The sequence below is a fragment of the Lissotriton vulgaris genome, chromosome 6 (assembly GCF_964263255.1).
Source record: "Lissotriton vulgaris chromosome 6, aLisVul1.2, whole genome shotgun sequence".
NCBI lineage: Eukaryota > Metazoa > Chordata > Amphibia > Caudata > Salamandridae > Lissotriton > Lissotriton vulgaris.
The window spans coordinates 317,146,873-317,168,893 of NC_141694.1; the positions used below are offsets into that span (position 1 = coordinate 317,146,873).

General features: G+C 45.4%; 1 protein-coding gene across 1 annotated transcript in view; it reads left to right on the forward strand.

Moving 5' to 3' along the window:
- Nucleotides 1-22,021, forward strand: part of NOL10 (nucleolar protein 10) — a 742,763-nt gene that overhangs the window by 262,109 nt on the left and 458,633 nt on the right. The window contains exon 7 of the mRNA XM_086926337.1: nt 12,083-12,148. Within this exon, the coding sequence (XP_086782463.1) occupies nt 12,083-12,148 (66 nt within the window). The remainder of the gene's footprint in view (nt 1-12,082; nt 12,149-22,021) is intronic.

Sequence of the window (22,021 nt, forward strand, 5' to 3'; positions counted from 1 at the left end):
TCACCGTGGGAGAAAATAAGTGTATTCGATTCCTACGTGGGGGTACTTTAACAAACGTCAGTGAAACTTGCAGTCAGGTAAAAATCCCACACTGCCCATGATTATTGCTGGCCCTAACTCGTCCTCAGTAGCACTATTAGCATTTAGCAGACCGTTTTTAAGTACCCGTATTCTCCTTGGCAGCGGAGAAGTGCCGGCACTCAGAGGTATAAATATAAGTACCAGTACTCTGTACCTGTGAATACTGGTTCATTTAAAGCACTGCCTTTGAAGCTAAGCCCCTAAAAAACGAGTAAATACTTTTTTGTAGGGATAGCTTTTACCACTTCCAAGAGCAGACGTGCAAAACATTTTATTTTGTGATTTGTATACTTTATTAATTGCCTCTATTTCATATTGCAGGCTAGTGCCGATTGACATGTTAGCTTTCTGCGTTCAAGGACAGCTCAGATCAGTGTGATTTCCATCTTATGGCTGGGGAAAGAGTCTACTCCATGACCGAAAGAGAAAGAGGACACATGCCTTCTCTCAGAGTATCTGAAGCAGATGGCCACAGACATACAAAGACAGTGACAATTTAAGAGGTTTATCTTGCTTCCCATGCCCAACAAATGTGCTTGACCAACCCTGCACCATCTTCTATCACAATTTGCAGGAAGGCAGTTACCCAGAGTACAGAGACATTGTGATGTCACTGCTTCCCTTGAATAAACTTTTACAAGTGAGTAGAGATGTAATTTTCTCCCTGTATGCGCATTCTTCTGGTGTTATCAAGCACCTTTAATAGGTACATTACAATGTTCTACAAATATACCATACATCCCACATATAATTGATGAATAGCTATAAAACAAGAGGGATAGGCACAGAAAAAGGAAAGGACTATTTTATACCGCCTCCTGTCGCATCCTTGTGGCATCCCAGCACTGTCAAACAGCAGGAGCTACTGTGTTCGAATAGTATGACTTTTATGGACCTCATATGCCTAGCTGGTCTGCTCATGATGCAAGCCTATTGCCTGAGGATCTCTGCAGCAGGTGCACAACCCATCTAAGGGTTTTAAAGGCAGGCCTCATGCAGCAGCGGATTGGAGCGGCGAGTTCGTAATACAGTTTTCAGTTGTCTCCCACGCAAGGCTTCAACAGAATTGTGGGGAAACAATGATCAGGGGGATGCTTCCCCACGCACTTCTTCTCTCCAGACTCTGGGACTTTGGTCTGCGGGGAACGGTGTGGAACTGGCTTAAATCCTTCTTAGCCGACCGCCGGCAGACAATCTGGGCGCCACCCTTCTCTGCTGAAATGTCACCACTTGAAGTGGGGGTCCCTCAAGGTTCCATCTTAAGCCCCCTCCTGTTTAACATCTTTATGGCCCCCCTGGCGGTGACAGCGGAGTCTTTTGGCGCCCGGATTGTCAGCTACGCTGATGACACCCAGCTCCTCTTTGTAAGTAACAGGGATGGTCAGTTTGATGGTGTTCAGGTCAACGGATGTTTGAGTGCTATTTTTGAGTGGTTTGGACGCCATGGGCTGAAGTGCAACGCCGACAAGTCGGAGTTGCTCTTCTTTGGCTGTACATCTGAACCCGATTGGAAAACCTGGTGGCCGAAAGACATGTCTCCGCCCACTAGCTCGTCTGTGAAAGCCAAAAATCTGGGAGTGGTGATTGACAACAAGCTATCTTTCGGACCACATATTTCATCTCTCATTGGGAAATGTTTCGGCATCCTGCGGATGCTTCGCAAATTTCTCCCCCTAGTCTCTATCCATCACAGAAAAAATATTGTCCAGGCACTGATCTGCTCCAGGCTGGATTATGCAAACATTCTGTTTCTGGGACTTCCCAAATATCTGGTCAGGCGTTTGCAAATCGCCCAGAATTCTGCAGCCCGAGCCATTTTTGGCCTTCCAAGGAAAGCCAGAGCCACGGATCTTCTCGCCACATTGCATTGGCTCCCAGTTGCAAAAAGGATTTTATTTAAAACATTGACCACGACTTTCAAGGCCTTGCATGGCATAGGCCCCAAATATATCTCCAAACGACTGTCTTGGTATACCCCTCTCAGATCTCTTAGATCCTCGTCCTTATCAAAAATGAGTGTTCCCACTATCAAACGGGCAAGAGTAGGAGGACGGTCTTTTCGGCACTTAGCCCCTCATGCCTGGAATGATCTTCCAATCTCTTTAAGACAGACTTCCAGTCTTCTGTCTTTCCGCAAGGCCCTCAAGACTTGGCTCTTCCCGTAATCTTGATGCTGTTTTTATGTTTGTATGCCCTTTTGGTGTTATGCTTTTTTTCCCCATCTTCGGTTGGGAGTCTTCGTCAAAGCGCCGGGATATTCCAGTGGAGTGGCCGTGCGCTATAGAAGTGTACAAATAACATAACATAACATAACATAACATGCTTGCTTTATGTCTCACTGCCAATTATCTTTTGAGAAATACATTATTTCCGTATTATCGCTGAATTAGTGCAATCGTTCCAAATACAATTTGTCTCCGATAACAGAGATTACATTTTCTTTGTCTGAGACATTGCACTCTGCTGCAAGAGCAGCCGCGTGCTCCGGCAAACTCTTAATTTACAAATTATTGCTCTGAGCCAGGGCTGCAGCCAGTAATTAGATTAATAACATGCCACCATCTAATGGCACAGAACACAACATATTCATTGGTCACTAAATTGTCTCATCAGGACATTCCAACAAGTGATGAATGTATTGGTGTGCAGGCCAGCATCAAAAGATATCAGATGTGGCTGTAAGCAGACAACAGATGTGGGTTACTGTAAAATGTTTGTTTCTAGGTAGGGTGAGTATTTTCTTCTCTGTATCGCTGCAAGCTGCCTAAGAACGTAGAACGGTGTCCGCCCCATCAGTGGAAAAGAACAGAGTGCCCGTCATAAAGTTAACAAGCAATAATTCACCGTTGTGGCCCGGGGGCAAAAGCAGAAAGTCAGGCATCCTTGCCCGTGACATGGGCAGGGCCTGTGATGCGGCCGGAAGAGGCTGGTCGTGCTCGTTCATGCGGGGCTCCCATGAGGAAGGGAGAGCCCTGCGGTAGCGGTGAAAGTCTTCAGAAGTCCGAGAGGCAGAGCGTCGCATTGGAAGCCCGAGCAGGCAGCCAAGAACAGTCTCTGCACAGCAGCCTGAAGACTGGGGCTGCATGCTGGCAGATGTGAACGACGTTAGAGGTGCGTTTACAAGTCTGCACGTTTCCTCTGGGCGGGCGGGGGGGGGGGTCGTGGTCGTGCTAGGGAGCCGTTTTTAGGAGACACGTGTAGGGTGCACGCTGAAAGGGGGCACGTTTACTCTGGGCGGGGGTGGGGGGGGTGGGGGGGTCTTGGTCGTGGTCCTGCCAGGGAGCCGATTTTAGGAGGCGCGTGAATGAAACTGAAAGCTACAAAGCTAACGGCAACAGTGCACAGTCGGAGCGCGTGTTCACACGCGCAACCTGATCCGATTCCGGCATGCTGCGCGTGCCCATCTCCTGGCTCCTTGAAAGCATACCCTGTAGGAGGCTAGTGCTGGTAATGATGAGAGAATGTTTTAGAAGATAATTAATTCTTCACCATGGAGTAAAGAAGTGTCCCCTAAAATCGGGACCACTATCCTGGAGGAAGAATGGATTGAGCATTTTGTCAGTATTTATTCTGCACCGACATAATAAATTCACAAGCCTAGGGACAAGCGGTAAATGAGAATGAAATCCCCTCCCAAACCTCCTCTATTTTTCCATTCTCTCCAGATGAAGTTAACAATGTGATTCAAGCTAGTAAAATCAGGAAAAGACCAGGGCCAGATTCAATCCCGGTCAACCTATATAAAGATGACATGAATTTATAGGGACCATTGTTGACCCATGTATTGAGGGCTTGTTGTCTAGTAGGCTTCCTCCCGTCATGGAGAGAGTCAATCATAGTACCTATTTATAAAAAAGGGGATTGCCTAAATCCAGCATGCTATAGGCCAATCTCCCTGATTGACTCCCTAGCGAAAATAACAGGACGTATAATCCTGGAAAGATTACAGCATTGGGCTGAAAGTAATGGGAAACTTACAGACCTGCATTATGGATTTTGACCTGAGGTTGGGACAATTGAGCGGAGGCTTAACTTAAATATGCTCTTTGGCAAATATGTAAGAATAAAGAAGGGGATGCTGTACCCAGCCTTCGTCGATTTTATATCGGCGTTTGACTGTATAATTCATGCTAGGTTATGGTTAAAGTTGAAAGAAATGGAGGTGGAGGGCCCTATTATTAGCTTTTTAAGGGATTTATATACGGGATGCAGAGTAAAGGTAAGGTACGGGGCTGGAGGAGAATGTACTGAGGCCTTCAGCGTGGAGAGAGGGATGAGACAGGGGTGTGTCTTGGCCCCCTTCCTATTTTCTCTATATAAACTGTGTGGGTGAGGAGCTTGTGGCTACTTCTAAAGATCTTCCGCAAATAGGCACACGCCCTGTCTCGTCCCTCCTCTACGCCAACAAAGCAGTTTTAATGGTATGTACCCCATTGGCCCTACAGACGCTGCTTACTAACTTTGTCAAATACATGAACAAACTGGGACTCCCAAGTTAACCAATCGAAAACCTTCAGTGTGGTAAGAACAATGAGAAATATAGAAACTTAACAATAAATGGAATAAAGATCAGCTTTACCAACACTTTTTCTTACCTTGGAGTCGTATTTGACACAGATGGGTTATGGAACAATGCAATTGAGAATAGAAATATTCTGCTCAATAGGGCCTGTTGGGTGGGCCCTTAAAGGCTTTGCAAGCAGACGAAACCCCCAGAAAGGATGATGAAGATATATAAAGCAAAATGCACTAGCATAGCACTTTATGGGGTGGGCATATGGGAACACAAGAAATTTGCAGAGATGCAAGTACCAGAAAATATTTTTGTTGTTGTACTCCACTCCGAACTCGGAGCCTCCTTTCTTACAAATATAATCAAACTACAACCAATCCGTTGTGAAACAAAATATGGACCTCACAGTATACAGCTCTCAATCGAGCTCTAATTGCCGATTGTCTGAACTAAGTGCATATATGTCCATCCCATGGATGGCGTATGTCCAGCGGTTCCTTGGTGACATGGCCCATCCGGAATATTTTGACAAACCAGAGACACTAGTCACCATCAGTAGAAAAACATTGAAAACGGAGGTGGTAGCTCACTTGGAAAAACTTAGTCTGATAACCGAACTTCCTAAATCTTCTGCTTTACACAATCAATTGATATTAATCACTTTAAATATGCAGCCTTATCTGATGACTGATTTAAATTTGCATTTAGCCAAGTTCTGAGCTGGGATGGTGCAGTGAGCTAAAAACGGTGATGTATCAAGCCCTGATCTTTGGACTGGGTAAGAGTGGTCTGCTTAATTCAGACACTCTGTTCATCACCACCCCCTTTTCTGAATCATTTTTGTCCACCATAAGCGTGGAAGGGTATACTCAGATGTGAGTCCCTTGCTCATTGCACCATCAGGATTCAAGCAAGCCGGGCCGAAGACGGCTGAAATGCCAGAAACCGGTCCCCGGTAGCTTGTTTCCTTCCCAGTATAAGAATTGGCTTGGTAGTTTGGTCTGCCCTGTTCCCATGATGCACTGGGCCAGGGTCAGACTAATTTGCATATAGCCAAGTTCTGAGCTGGGATGGTGCAGTGAGCTAAAAAACGGTGATGTATCAAGCCCTGATCTTTGGACTGAGTAAGAGTGGTCTGCTTGATTCAGACACTCTGTTCATCACCACCCCCTTTTCTGAATCATTTTTGTCCACCATAAGCGTGGAAGGGTATACTCAGATGTGAGTCCCTTGCTCATTGGACCATCAGGATTCAAGCAAGCCGGGCCGAAGACGGCTGAAATGCCAGAAACCGGTCCCCGGTAGCTTGTTTCCTTCCCAGTATAAGAATTGGCTTGGTAGTTTGGTCTGCCCTGTTCCCATGATGCACTGGGCCAGGGTCAGACTAATTTGCATATAGCCAAGTTCTGAGCTGGGATGGTGCAGTGAGCTAAAAAACGGTGATGGATCAAGCCCTGATCTTTGGACTGGGTAAGAGTGGTCTGCTTAATTCAGACACTCTGTTCATCACCACCCCCTTTTCTGAATCATTTTTGTCCACCATAAGCGTGGAAGGGTATACTCAGATGTGAGTCCCTTGCTCATTGCACCATCAGGATTCAAGCAAGCCGGGCCAAAGACGGCTGAAATGCCAGAAACCGGTCCCCGGTAGCTTGTTTCCTTCCCAGTATAAGAATTGGCTTGGTAGTTTGGTCTGCCCTGTTCCCATGATGCACTGGGCCAGGGTCAGACTAATTTGCATATAGCCAAGTTCTGAGCTGGGATGGTGCAGTGAGCTAAAAAACGGTGATGGATCAAGCCCTGATCTTTGGACTGGGTAAGAGTGGTCTGCTTAATTCAGACACTCTGTTCATCACCAACCCCTTTTCTGAATCATTTTTGTCCACCATAAGCGTGGAAGGGTATACTCAGATGTGAGTCCCTTGCTCATTGCACCATCAGGATTCAAGCAAGCCGGGCCGAAGACGGCTGAAATGCCAGAAACCGGTCCCCGGTAGCTTGTTTCCTTCCCAGTATAAGAATTGGCTTGGTAGTTTGGTCTGCCCTGTTCCCATGATGCACTGGGCCAGGGTCAGACTAATTTGCATATAGCCAAGTTCTGAGCTGGGATGGTGCAGTGAGCTAAAAAACGGTGATGGATCAAGCCCTGATCTTTGGACTGGGTAAGAGTGGTCTGCTTAATTCAGACACTCTGTTCATCACCACCCCCTTTTCTGAATCATTTTTGTCCACCATAAGCGTGGAAGGGTATACTCAGATGTGAGTCCCTTGCTCATTGCACCATCAGGATTCAAGCAAGCCGGGCCGAAGACGGCTGAAATGCCAGAAACCGGTCCCCGGTAGCTTGTTTCCTTCCCAGTATAAGAATTGGCTTGGTAGTTTGGTCTGCCCTGTTCCCATGATGCACTGGGCCAGGGTCAGACTAATTTGCATATAGCCAAGTTCTGAGCTGGGATGGTGCAGTGAGCTAAAAAACGGTGATGGATCAAGCCCTGATCTTTGGACTGGGTAAGAGTGGTCTGCTTAATTCAGACACTCTGTTCATCCCCAACCCCTTTTCTGAATCATTTTTGTCCACCATAAGCGTGGAAGGGTATACTCAGATGTGAGTCCCTTGCTCATTGCACCATCAGGATTCAAGCAAGCCGGGCCGAAGACGGCTGAAATGCCAGAAACCGGTCCCCGGTAGCTTGTTTCCTTCCCAGTATAAGAATTGGCTTGGTAGTTTGGTCTGCCCTGTTCCCATGATGCACTGGGCCAGGGTCAGACTAATTTGCATATAGCCAAGTTCTGAGCTGGGATGGTGCAGTGAGCTAAAAAACGGTGATGGATCAAGCCCTGATCTTTGGACTGGGTAAGAGTGGTCTGCTTAATTCAGACACTCTGTTCATCACCACCCCCTTTTCTGAATGATTTAAATTCATGGCACAGGTTTGTTCTTACACGTTTAAGACTGGATATATTTCACAGATTATGAACTTTTCCTACTATGAACGAGTGGTCAACAGATCTGGTAAACTGTCCATTCGAAGATGGGATTCGGCAGAATACGATGCACGTGGTCCTTTTGTGTAACTTTTACTCTAAATATAGGAAGCGGTATATTTTTCCAATTATAAGACAGTTAGGTTTCAAACAATTCCGCCCTGTTTATTTGTACTTGCAATCGTTACCAACATTAGAGATCTGTTGCAGAATGTCAGCTTTCCTTTGGACAGTTTTTTATGCTAGAAAAAAAGAAAAATGTACATGTACCACATAGAGTATAGCAATGGGAATATATATCAAAGAGGCATGGTTTTTAAGGTCTCTGGGAACAATAAATTCTGGAAGGCAACATGAAGAATTTTGTACTCATGCGCTTTAACCATTTTGGGATTATATCTGTAGAAACGTGTAAAATGGACTCTGGGCAGCTAGTTGTCTTTTAGCAATTTGTCCTTATGTTTACAATTCTTTTATATGTACCTGAATGAATTCAACCAGATGACTTTTTAATATTTCGATCTTATCATTCTACTGCTTTTTAATCTATTTTATATGTAGTGAAATTAATTTGATGTTTTTTGTTTTTATCTGTGTAACTGCTTTTATGAGTGTTTGTTGTGACTCCGAATAAAGCATAAATAGGACTAAAATTCCAAAAGACCAAGGCAGCGGACCAGGTCAAGCACTCCAGATCCTATAGTTCTAAATTTAGGGTGGTGCAAACTACTTCCTCCACCTGCTACCAATAGGTGTATAAATCAGAAATATACAAACACAAAATGGAAGGTGCACACAATTAGAGTAAAAAAAACAGTAATGTATTAAATATCTTCTTCTTTATTTAGTAGTATTCATTGGACATAGGCACAGCCAACGCGTTTCGTTCCATTTGCCTTTAGGAACTTCGTCAGGGCTGTAAAAAGTGACAAACATATATACATAAATATACATTTATATAGACATATAACACAGAGGAAACAAAAAAAATTTCATTTCACACTAAACTAAAAAAGACCAAGGCCCAAACACACATATTTACAAAACTTATTATTAAGACAAAAAGGAGACTGAAGACAGTATTGGACCACAGCAAGTCCTAATTAAAAATATACAGCAACTACTATGGCTGTGTGGAAGCTTTTACTTTTGTTAAAAAAGTGCAGAACCACTTATATGAAAATAGCACTCTTTACATGATTATTTACAAGCTCTGCCACCTATAGTACACTAAGAATAAGTTCACTAAGAAAGGTCACTGGGTGAGGTAATATTTCAAGAAGAGCGAGAAATCACATTGCCAAGTTTATTCCTTTACTTTTAAACGATTCATCTGCAGCAATTGGCCTAAACAAGAGCCCAAAGATTAATAACAAAACATCAAATCAGCTGGTCAGAAGTTAATAGCTAATCAGTACGGGATGCAAACTTACCAAAAGAATGTAATTCAGTGCTGTTACCAATGTTGGACAAGGTTATAAGAATCAAACCAGCAGTAACCAAATGTGGGTCAAAGTCTTATGACCTAAAGTAAAAGGTAAAAACGTAGCTATAATCTATGTAGCAAAGTAAAAAGCAGTGGGTGTACAGTAAGATCATATCTATAATTAATTGAATTAGATTATAGCTACGTTTTTACCTTTTACTTTAGGTCATAAGACTTTGACCCACATTTGGTTACTGCTGGTTTGATTCTTATAACCTTGTCCAACATTGGTAACAGCACTGAATTACATTCTTTTGGTAAGTTTGCATCCCGTACTGATTAGCTATTAACTTCTGACCAGCTGATTTGATGTTTTGTTATTAATCTTTGGGCTCTTGTTTAGGCCAATTGCTGCAGATGAATCGTTTAAAAGTAAAGGAATAAACTTGGCAATGTGATTTCTCGCTCTTCTTGAAATATTACCTCACCCAGTGACCTTTCTTAGTGAACTTATTCTTAGTGTACTATAGGTAGCAGAGCTTGTAAATAATCATGTAAAGAGTGCTATTTTCATATAAGTGGTTCTGCACTTTTTTAACAAAAGTAAAAGCTTCCACACAGCCATTGTAGTTGCTGTATATTTTTAATTAGGACTTGCTGTGGTCCAATACTGTCTTCAGTCTCCTTTTTGTCTTAATAATAAGTTTTGTAAATATGTGTGTTTGGGCCTTGGTCTTTTTTAGTATAGTGTGAAATGAATTTTTTTTTGTTTCCTCTGTGTTATATGTCTATATAAATGTATATTTATGTATATATATGTTTGTCACTTTTTACAGCCCTGACGAAGTTCCTAAAGGCAAATGGAACGAAACGCGTTGGCTGTGCCTATGTCCAATGAATACTACTAAATAAAGAAGAAGATATTTAATACATTACTGTTTTTTTGACTCTAATTGTGTGCACCTTCCATTTTGTGTTTGCATAAATATGACTATGACAACACTGAATGTAGTGGATGTGTTGCCAAGAATTACTCCTGAAATGTGTTACAGCTAAAAGTATTTAATTGTCTTTTAAGAGAGCTGCTATTTTATGTTGTTGGTGATGGTGGTGCGGTTGGCAGATTTAGGTTGCTGTATGCAATTTGTTGGTCACTCCTTTTTGATAAGTTGAATTTGTTTGATTGAGACAAGTTCATTTGAGATGAATATGGCAACCAGAGTGTGGACTGCTTTGTGAGTGCTCCAGTGACAAGCTGGAGGTGGGTGAGGACTTATACAGGTTTTTGAGAAGGCTTGCAGTCTGATGAATATTTTGTTGATCCAGATGTAAAGGTCTCCTAATATGCTAAGATTAGTTTTGTTCAAGTAGTATGTGAATGCGTCCAGAAGGGCACCTGCAAATGTACGACTGTTCTGAGGTGGTCCATAGATTAAAAGGAATGTGACTTTAAGATTTGTAGTGTTCTACAGTGAAGAAATGGGTATTCACAGCCCAGTGTTACATGATCTTTATTATGGTGGCTGGTAGAGCGTTTTTGTTAGGTACAGCTATACCGACACCACACCTCTTATCAGGTTGGTTCTTGTAAAATGATAAGCATCCATGGATAATAGTTTCATCCTAGGTAGCTGAGATGTTTGCTCCCTTCCACTTTTCTGTGATACGTAGGTGTGGCTCGAAGTCATTTAGTATGTTAGTTCTGTGGCATCCAATCGTCCTCAATGGTGGCCTTGATCAAAGTGCATAGCAACTGTTTCAGGGGAAGTTGGAAAATCATTTGGTTCCTGATGTCTTCTGTCATTCTGATGTTTGCTCCTTGTGGTCTGGCTGCAGGACACTGGGGCAGCAATGGAGAATGTGGGACTTAGACTTATCAGTGTGCGCAAGGATCTGTTGACCTCTGTGGCAATGTAATTGAGCATTCTTATGGTCAGTCTAGCGAGTGTGTCAGTGGATCATCGGAGTTTTTATGTGTGGGTATGAGCCTTGCACTCCTCTGGTCAGCAGTAGTTTTAGAACTACAACCATATGTTGGAAGTCTGCAGTGAAGTTTCTGTGGACTGTGTACTAATAATTCTATTGTGTGTACACATGAAATAATCAAATATTGTTCACTGCAGCATTTGAGACCATTTTAGATCTGAAAACGGAGGTGATCTCTTAACGATGCACAGTTTCATCAATACACATGCAGCGGCTGTGTTGCAACATAGTGTTTCCTTTGTGTTACTTCTTAGGACTCAAGTAAAACAACGCATATGCAGTCTCTTTGCGACACACCTTGTTAGATTAAAGTGGGCTTACAATTGGTTGGCTTCAGATACTCAATAGCTTGATTCCGATTTGTCAGCTTTTGTAGGCTGCCTATCCTCTTCTTGGGGTTGTCCCTCCCCCGAAACATTGATTCATTACTTGTGTCCTACTGCTCATTTTTCCAGTGCTATTTTTTCTTTTTGTTTAGCACTCTAAAAGTGCATGTGTTTTTACAGCAGGCGTTTACTGCTATTCCCCCTCTGTGTCCTTCTTTCTTACTCTCGGTTAGTTACTGTTCTTGGTTCCTCCCGCCCACCTCCCTTTGCCGTTTTTAGTTTGCTGTGACCCCCTTGTCTGTTTGCTGCCCCAGCTCCTCCTGCCCACACTCCGTTGTCACCTTGCTGCCTCAGTCTTTCCCGCCCACCATCCATTGTCAGTCTTCTGCCCCATTCCCTCCCACTCGCTCTCTGTTTTCAGCTCTCCCTTCCTCCATGTTGCCTTGACCCCCAACCCTTCCCAAGTTTTTTTTCAAATAAAAAATAGTTAATTAGTGCAGCAGCGTCGTATCACTTTTCTAAAACTATTTTTAGTAATGCTGCACATAGCTGTAAGACCTATTGGCTTTGCCAATGCTTGTTAAATATATAGTGTGTACAATGAAAGAATTTGTTGACATTTTATAAAGGCAGATTTATGTAGTATTTGTGCTGTGCTTTCGGTGTCTGCTAGACTCTTGTAAGCTCAACCCCATGAAAAGACATTTGATGCTTTGAATGTTTTACTGTTTCACATATGCTACTTCTCTTTTATATTTTTTATAGTTCTGAAGTGTACAGACTGAACCTGGAGCAAGGACGATACCTAAATTCCCTTCAAACGGATGCTTCGTAAGTATCTGTTAACCAATGTCGTGTTATACTCTGACTAAACGGCAGGCGAAGCCATGTCATCAGCGATCTCCACTTTTACTTGTTAAAGTCAGTTGTTTCTTTGCGACTAATGTATTTTTAATCCAGCGGTAACAAATAATTTTAAAATTATAGTGGTGGTGTTGTTTTCAATGCATCAGGTCCAAAAACAATCTGGAGAAATGACACATTACCAAGACCTTTTGTCTGATCCTTTTATTGTATGCAACGAGTTAGCAGGTTTCCCCCGTGAGAACGTGCAGGTGTCGCACCTTGGCGTTGTGTTATGCTGCTATCCAGAGCAGGAGTGTGTCATGCATAGAGTATTCAATGCATCAAGCACCATTTTAGAAGGCACGTTTTTTCGAGGTGGCAAAATATTATGTCAAATGTGTACTTTTTAGGTCTCGGCTAGCATTGCAAGACATGCGCTGCCCGCTCGGCGACATTTATTGCTAACAGGGACTTTCAGAAGAGGGCTTAAGCCCAGCCCCTCATTTCCATTGGCTTTCGTCACCGTTTATGCTAAACGTTGGCCTGCCATTGGAAATGAGGGTTTTTGTTTCAGGCGAGCCGGTCTGGCTCGCCTGCTTTGCTGCTGTTGCAAAGTACTTGCTTATCTTTATGGGGCCATGTGTTTCAACACATGGCCCCATAAAGACAAGAGATCCCCATGCTCCGGCTACAGCGCTGTCCTCTTTCACTTTCGGACCGTGCTTTTTTAACAGTGTTAGTTTTGGCCAACGGAAATACTGGGGCATGACTGCTATGTTTAGCAGGGCCGTGCCTTTCACCCGCTCTGCAGTTTGACTATGAAGTCACTGATGGCTGCAGCGGGGTTTCTTGTTTCTTTCGTTTTCGGCCTTCCCCCACCCCCTTCCTCCCTCCTCTTCTCTCTTTCTTTTTCTTGTCACCTTTTTTGTTTCCTGTCACGCTGCACCTCCTTACTCTCCTTCTCAGACCTCTCACATGAACTAACTAAACTGCCTACACCCCGTCTTAAACTTTTTTCTCATTTCTCATTGTGATGTCCTTCTCTCTGCCCACTTTTCATCTGGCATAACTCACCTCTCTCTGATGTGGCTTTCAATAGTAGCCATTTATTTCCTTCAACCGTATTTCAAGGGTAGCGCCAAGAGGCCCTTTCGAGACTGATAAAGTGCTCTATAACTGACTCACTTACTGCTAGTTTTTTGTTGTTCAAATTCTGTATGATTTCTTTCACCTCCTTCGTCCACGCCCGTCTCCATCCCTCCTTCATTCATTTACATCTCACACCCTCTACTCCCCGACTCTTGTCTTCGCTCCCTCACATTTTCTGTCGTCTTTCTCCCTTCATTTCTACACTTTCTTCTCTATTTATCATCCGGCTTTTTGTGTGTCTTTTTGTAGTTTTATTTAGCGCTAACTCGACCCGACGGTATTGGAGTTTGACAACCCCCCTTACTTCTTTCCTCTCTAATGCACTTTCGCCTTCCACTGCCTCCTCTGTCGTGTCTCCCTACTCCTCCACTACTGCCCTCGCACCTTCTCCTGACTAGACCCCATTACTGTCCTTGCCTATGTTTCTCCCCATCCTTTCATCTCTGTACCCAGCTCTTCCCCCCTTCCCGTGACTTCCAACATGTCTGTTCCTTCTCCCTGCACTCCTCCTCTTTCTTTTCAACTTTTTTCTATCTCACTTACCACCGCGCATTCTCCTTCTCCAATACTCTCTCCCCCCCCGGCATTAGCCCGTCCCCTCGCTACCCATCAATGCTCCCTCCTTTCCCCTGCTGTCCTCTGTTCAGAGAGTTCCAATGTTTTCATCCTCCCTTTCATCACCACTATCCTCAGCCCTCCTCTTCATCTCTACCCTCTTCTCCTTCCCTCCATAAGCCTCACTGTCCTGCACTCTCCCTCGTCAGCATACTCCCCTCCTTTACTCCTCTCTGCTTGCTCTCGTCCACTCCTCCTGTGTCCTGGAGGGACCTGCCTCTCCTCCTCTGCTCCACCACTCTCACTCCCACACTCAGCTGCCCTCCGACCTGTCTATCAACTGAACTTTCCCCTCATTCACCCCGCCCTCTCTCATCAGACCCTTTTTTTCTGACTAGCCCACCTCTCTTCTACACCTTTCTTCTCTCGTCCCTCCTCAGCTAAGCCCTCTCCCTTCCGCGATCATGCCCCCTCTCCCCACCCTGTCCACCTTCCTTTCATCTTGACTCTCTCGCATTTACTTAATCCACCCCGCACTGAATCCACCCCTCTTCATCTCGTCTTCTCCGCTTGCCCTCTACGCCAGCCCCTGCTTTCCACCCCTTCCCTATCCGCTGCTCTCTCACTCTCTACTTCCCCCTTCGCTTCTCTCTCCTTTTTCTGTCTCTCTTTTCTCTCACTGGCTCTCTCATTCAGCCCTCCATATCACCTCCCTCCTGTACCCACCCCAGTGTTCATTTTTCTCTCTTGTTTTATTGCCCTCTCTTCTACCAGCCCTTCATTTGACCTCTCTCCACCTTATCTCCTTCCTCTACCCCTCTACTTGTTATGTCAACCCTTCACTTTCCCTCTTCTTATCTTTTGCTACACACCCTTCACCTGATTGTTTCCTCTACCCCAAATCCTGCTTGTCCTCTTACCCCTCCACTATAACCCTTCCCTGGCTTCATTTTCTCTGTCCCACCCCACTTCTCCTCTCCAACTATCTTCAATGTTGACTCTCCGCCTTCCTTCTCTTTTCCCATTTCTTAGCTCCCATTTTCTCTGTTTTAACCCCTTTCCACCAGCAAATCTTCCCCATCTCTTTTATTCTCTCTCTCTCCACTTCTCCCTCTGATACACTTATTTCACTTTGCCTCTCTGCCAACCCTCTCTCGTTTACACTTTAGCTTCTCCATTTCCTACCCAGGAGGTCCGCCTCCCTCACCCATCGCTTCTCTACCCCCTAACTCTGCTTTCCCTCCTCTCCCCCTTCAAGGTCTCCTCCATCTCTTCCTCTCTTTTTTATCATTCCTCATAACTTTTCTAATGTGTGTTACAGTGGCTTTCTTGTTATATATACCCCCTAATCCTGTCTCACTCTGCCCTTCCACACACTCACATATTGCACACTCAGATTGGCAAAAGAAAGTCAATTTAATAGCTCCCCTCCGTCATACATATTTTAGGTGTGCTGCAAAGCGCCTAATGGCTCCTTCCGGTAGCTTCTGAGCGCCGGCATATGTACATTTATTTCACAGTTGCCAGTAAACAGTGGAGTAGCAAAGAAAATTCCTCCCACTGCAACTGTTGTGGTCATGAAACAAGCCTGATTGGGGTGCTGTGGGTCCCTCACGCGCCAATGCCCCGGGCCACTGCACGCACCTGCTGTACCAATAAAATCTGTGAATATGTGCAGTGTTATGAACGCGCTCTGTCGCGGTTCCATTATCTGGGGCTTGACCGGTCGTGGGTGCAGCAGACTGCTTCAGGATACAAGCCTGGATGCTGTTTAGCTGTCACGACAGCAGCCACGAGCAGACAGAACTGGCGGTGATTCGACTGAGCAGTCATGAAGTATCAGGATAGACTGAGTCACATGATTCCGCGTACACGGTTGATGACATGAGACTCGATGGTGTCATCATGAGTTATATGAACAGGGGTAGGGACGCGATCGAGCTGTGGTCAGTGACATGAAAGGGTCTTGTGGCGCTATCGAGGAGCTACGATCGACATGAAAAGGCTCAGACGCTCGACTGAGAACCGACTATCGATATGAAAAGCCTCAATCTTAAGAAAGAGACGCATAGTGCTTCCACGGTGAAGGGATTGCGATTGGAATCGTGGCTCTGTTGGATGGTCTCAATTGATAATAAAGGCTCAGTCACCCAATCGAGGGCTCACAATTGAGCTGAAGATGCTCCATCGTGACGTAATGATCGATCTAACCAGGCCCAGTGGTTAGACGAGCAGTCACCACAGACATGAGTAGGCCCAGTTAGTCGCTCGATCGAGCTCTTGCGAGGAAACTGAAGCGCCTCATTCCAGCGACGACTATCAATATGAGCAGGCCTTGTCTCAATCGAGCTTCTGTGAGGGATGGGAAACTCCGCCAGTCGTGCTTTATACGTTTGGTAGCTCGAGTCAAATGTCACCTTTGACACGTATCTGCAGGGTGGCTCAGTTGTGACTGATATGAATGGACTCTGTCCAGGCTCGAGTGAGCATCCCAAGTCACCAGAGGGTATCTCTACCCTGCCTCTCCTGTTTATTTTTGTAACGTTCTATTTTGTAACATTTTTCTCATGTAACGTAACTGGTTCTATTGTACAGCGCTCTGACACCTTCGGGTAAAGTCTGCGCTATATAAAAATGCATTAAATAAATAAATATCTGTTGACCGGCTCTGCGGTTAGGGAGGCAACAGAACCACAGGGACAAGCGGACCAGTGGGCATTTCGCCCACTGGTGCGGGATACACGTGCAGGTGAATGTATTTGAAATCCATGCTCTCACCGAAATACTGAAGTGGACGTAGTCCACCGGACTCGCATTTTTACAAATTAGGCACTGACATTTTTTCAGCTATGAAGCAGTAGCTCTGTGGAACTCTCTGCAGGGACTCTGTCAGTCTCCTAATTCAGTTCTTTTCAGCAAGATGCTAGAATGACACCTTGTTTGAGGAGTGGTATCTATACTACAGCTCCCAGGTAATAAAGCTCATTAGGGGGTTGGAGCTGCCCCCTCCTTCCCACTGCTCCACCCCCGATTTTCTGATATTTTGACCATTTCTTCTTGATAAGATTGGCACAGTAACTACTTTCATTCCTCTGGTCACTGAAAGCAGGAGACACCCCTCAGTGCTGGGCGCCCTCCTTGGAGAATCAGAAGATTGGAACAGGGCACACAGACAGGAAGCTAGGGGCCAGGGAGTGTCTCAGGGTGTCAGCCGGGGGTGAAGGGGGGTGGATCTAGTGTGAGCTGTAGATCCAAGAGGTTGGCTACCACTGAATGGGCCTTCGAGAGTGTCCAGTGCGGTGGCAGCTCATGGGTAGGTGTCCATGGTTGGATGGGCCCTGAGGCAAGTGCTTCTCCTGTCCTAGCATTTGGAAGCTGATTGGAGCACAGCAATCTCCCTGCAATCTTTTTTTTGCAGTTTTTATATAGCACAAGCTCGACCCGAAGGTATTCGAGCATTTTATATGAGCACCGATTACATTGTACAAGGACACATTAATTTTTCGTAGGCACAGTGAGATTTGCCCAAAATCACAGGATGTTGAGACAACGTTGAGGCTTGATCCTGGTGCCTCAGTTCCAAAGTGGATAGCTCTGGATGTTACCCCTCATCCTCTCACCACATCCTCTCTTGGACAGGATGACGCATCTTAGAGTGCACAAAGGTCCACCCTGGAGGGCTTTGTGTGTGCCTTCCCTGTGCACTCACATTCTTCCGGGTATCTCCTTCAGAGCCCTCAAACATGATTTGTTGTGAGATATCACCAAAGCCTGGTCATCCTTCGATTCCAGACAGGACTGTACTTTGGCCTCCATAATGGTATGAGTTGCTGGTTCCCCTCCCAGGACGGTGACTATTCTGCCCCATGATAACCAAGCCAGGAGCTTGTGACGCCCATTGACCCCTCTCTGAATGGCCCACAACGCACCATGCACGTCTTGTGATGAGGTCTAAACCTTGTTTTCTGCCCTAGTGCGTTTAATTGGCGCAACTACTAAGTGGTGTCTTAACCCGCCTTATGGAAGCGCCTGTCTTGCCACGAGCTGAAGCTACTCTCCCGAACCCATCCTCCTCGAAAGCTAGACTTCACCTTATAGGTGAAAGAAACTATTTTTTCTGAAGGCCATTAGGCAAAGGCCAGCTCACAGGAAGTACAGGAGGTGCTTTATTTACTGTATATACACCTTCAAAGTAGTTTACACGCGAGTATGAATAGAACATCTATATAACAAAGATGGCGCCTCTTCTTGCGTATCACTCCTCCCACGCGGAGCCCAGAAGTGTGTACACGGAAGCAACACCAGCTCAGTCTCCCTCCCTTCCCCATGGCAGCGAACATTACCATCATTAACAACAGCAGCTTTAGCATGCCCCCAAAGACAACCACTTGTTGGGCCCAGATTGAAATGACTTTAACTTAATAAAAGGCGAGACCTATTGCATTTTTAATGCTTGTTTTACTATCTGTGGAGTGGAATTAGGTTTGCTTCGCTGCCCCACAGGTGTAAAAGAAAGAAAGCCCCGTAGAGGAGCTCTGTGAGTGTGTTTAGCTGAGTGAGAATAGCATTAAGGTTAAGACTTTGCCAGAACCCCTCTGTGCTCTTGAAATAACCTGTCCATCAGGGGAACCTGTGTGCAGCGACCTCCATGCAGGGTTCTTCTGGTGATCTAAGAGCACAGCCTCTCCTGATGGGGAGCTTTGTTTTGGCGCACTGCACGTGACTGGACACGGTCATTAACTTAAAGCAATTACCCTTAAGGCACAAGAAATCCTTGTTCTCTACATTCCTCACTGCGCAGAACCAGAATGAGAAATTCTATTGCAGCAGGAAATTTTGCTTGCATGTCACCTTTTTATGGTTTTGCCTGCACAGCGCTTGCGCTGTGCTTATGACATCTCTTCTATTAAATATATCTTAAAAGGGGGCGCTTATCAGTTCCCACACCGAATTACTGTGCTCATTCACTTTTGTGTGGAACTTTTTTTATGTTAACTACCCCAGGCTGCACACATTCACAATACTTCTGCTAAAGCTGTTCACAATGTTGTTTAAGCCTCATTCACTGTCAAAATAAAATCTCTTCCCATAGAAAAGGCAGACTAAGCTTCTAACAGTATGCTTGAATGCTTGCTTTTTATTACTTAATTGTTTAAAGCAAATTCTTTAGCCTTAGAACATTTGTGGCATTTCCTATTCATGCTTTAGTACCTTTCTTTGCACTTTTAGGCATTACCGAATTGATTTTTTCAACTTAATCTATTAGGTCATTATGATCAAATTCTAAATGTAATAAACATTGCACGTTATAAATATAGTTATTATACAAGTGCTATGCTATTTTCAACTACTAAACAGGCAGCCACAAGTGCAGTTACCTTGCAGACAACAGGATCATGATTTGAATGGTGCAGCAGGTGCAGTAGCACTGGGCCCAACATTTGTCAGAACTCTTTTAAACACATAATATTGCTATATTTGACTACTCAACAAGTGGTCACAATTGCAGTTATCTTGCAGTTAAAAGGGACTTGATTTGAATTGTGCCGCAGGTGCAGGGGTGCAGCAGGTGAAGTAGCACTGGCCCCAACATTTGTCAGAACTCTTCTAAACACATAATATTGCTATATTTGACTACTCAACAAGTAGTCACAATTGCAGTTATCTTGCAGTTAAAAGGGACTTGATTTGAATTGTGCCACAGGTGCAGTGGCACTGGCGCCAAAAGCTCTAGGGACCCCACTAAATACCTAAAATTGATATATTTTACTACTAAACAGGCAGTCACAAGTACAGTTACCTTGCAAACAACGGGGTCATGATTTAATGGTGTAGCAGGTGCAGTGACACCAGGCTCAAAAGTTGTCAGAACTCATCTGAACACCCAATATTGATATATTTTACTACTATACAGGCAGGCACAAGTGCAGTTATCTAGCAAGCACTAGGGTCATGATTTCAGTAGTGCAGCAGGTGCAGTGACACTGGGACCAAAAGCTCCAGGCATCCCACTAAACACAGATTATTGCTATATTTTATGACTAAGTGGGGGTCACAAGTGCAGTTATCTAGCAAGCACTAAGTTCATGATTTGAATGTTGCAGCAGGTGCAGTGGTACTGGGCCAAACATTTGTCAGATCTAAGCTCCTAATATTGCTATATTTTACCAGTAAAGAATCAGTCACAATTGCTGTTACCTTGCAGTTGAATGGGCTTGGTTTAAATGGTGCAGCAGGTGTAGTGGCACTAGGGCCAAAAGCTGTCATAACTCCACTAAACATCAAAACACCAAATATTGCTCTATTTGTCTACTAAACATTCGCTCACAACTGCAGTTACGTTACAGGCTACAGGATCATTATAAGAACAGTGTAGCAGGTGCAGTGGCACTGGGTCCAAAGTTGTCAGAACTCCTCCAAAAGTTAATATTGCTATATTTTACAACTAAACTGGCAGTCGTAAGTGCAGTTATCTAGCAAGCGCTAGGGTCATGTTTGCAATAGTACAGAAGGTTCAATGGCACTGGGACAAAAAGCTACAGGCACCCCACTAAACACCTAATATGGCAATATTTTATTCCTGAAGAGGCAACAACAAGTGCAGTTACCTCGCAGACTACAGGGCCATGATTTGAATGGTGCAGTAGTACTGGGCCCAAAAGTTATCAATACTTCTCGAAACAAATAATATTGCTATATTTGACTACTAAACAAGTCCTCACAAATGCAGTTACCTTGCAGTTAAACAGGACTTGATTTGAATGGTGCAGTAGGTGCAGGGGCTCTTGGGCCAAAAGCTCTACAGACCCCACTAAACCCAAAATTATTGCTAAATTTTACTACTAAACAAGATAGTCACAATTGCATTTATCTAGCAGGCAGTAAGGTCATGATTTGAATGGTGCAGCAGGTGCAGTACCACCAGGACCAAAAGCTCCAGGCACCCCACTAAACACCTAATATTGCTATATTTTACTCCTAAACAGTGAGTCACAAGTGCAGTTATCTTGCAGTTAAATGGGGCTTGATTTGAATGGTGGAGCAGGTGCAGTGGCGCCAGGACCAACACCACCTCTGTTTGCTGTCCTGCCCCCCCCCTTGTTGCTTGTGCTTGCTGTCTTGCCCCCTCGTTGCTTGTGCTTGCTGTCCTGCCCCCTCGTTGCTCGTGCTTGCTCTCCTGCCCCCCGTTGCTTGTGCTTGCTGTCCTGCCCCCCCTCGTTGCTTGTGCTTACTGTCCTGCCCCCCTCGTTGCTCGTGCTTGCTGTCCTGCCCCCCCTCGTTGCTCGTGCTTGTTGTCCTGCCCCCCCCTCGTTGCTCCTGCTTGCTGTCCTGCCCCCCCTCGTTGCTTGGGCTTGCTGTCTTGCCCCCTCGTTGCTTGTGCTTGCTGTCCTGCTCCCTCGTTGCTTGTGCTTGCTGTCCTTCCCCCCCCTCATTGCTTGTTGTCCTGCCCCCCCTCGTTGCTTGTGCTTGCTGTCTTGCCCCCTCGTTGCTTGTGCTTGCTGTCCTGCCCCCTCGTTGCTTGTGCTTGCTGTCCTGCCCCCTCGTTGCTCTTGCTTGTTGTCCAGCCTCCCCTCGTTGCTCGTGCTTGCTATCCTGCCCCCCCTCGTTGCTTGTGCTTGCTGTCTTGCCCCGTCGTTCCTTGTGCTTGCTGTCCTGCCCCCTCGTTGCTCGTGCTTGCGCTCCTGCCCCCCCTCGTTGCTTGTGCTTTCTGTCCTGCCCCCTCATTGCTTGTGCTTGCTCCCCTGCCCCCCCTCGTTGCTTGTGCTTGCTCCCCTGCCCCCCTCGTTGCTTGTGCTTGCTGTCCTGCCCCCCTCTTTGCTTGTGCTTGTTGTCCTGCCACCCCTCGTGTCTTGTGCTTGCTGTCCTGCCCCCCTCATTGCTTGTGCTTGCTGTCCTGCCCCCCCTCGTTGCTCGTGCTTGCTATCCTGCTCCCCCTCGTTCCTTGTGCTTGCTGTCCTGCCCCCCCTTGTTTCTTGTGCTTGCTGTCCTGCCCCCCTCGTTGCTTGTGCTTGCTGTCCTGCCCCCCTCGTTGCTTGTGCTTGCTGTCTTGCCCCCGTTGCTTGTGCTTGTTGTCCTGCCCCCTCGTTGCTTGTGCTTGCTGTCCTGCCCCCTCGTTACTTGTGCTTGCTCCACTGACTCCCCTCATTGCTTGTG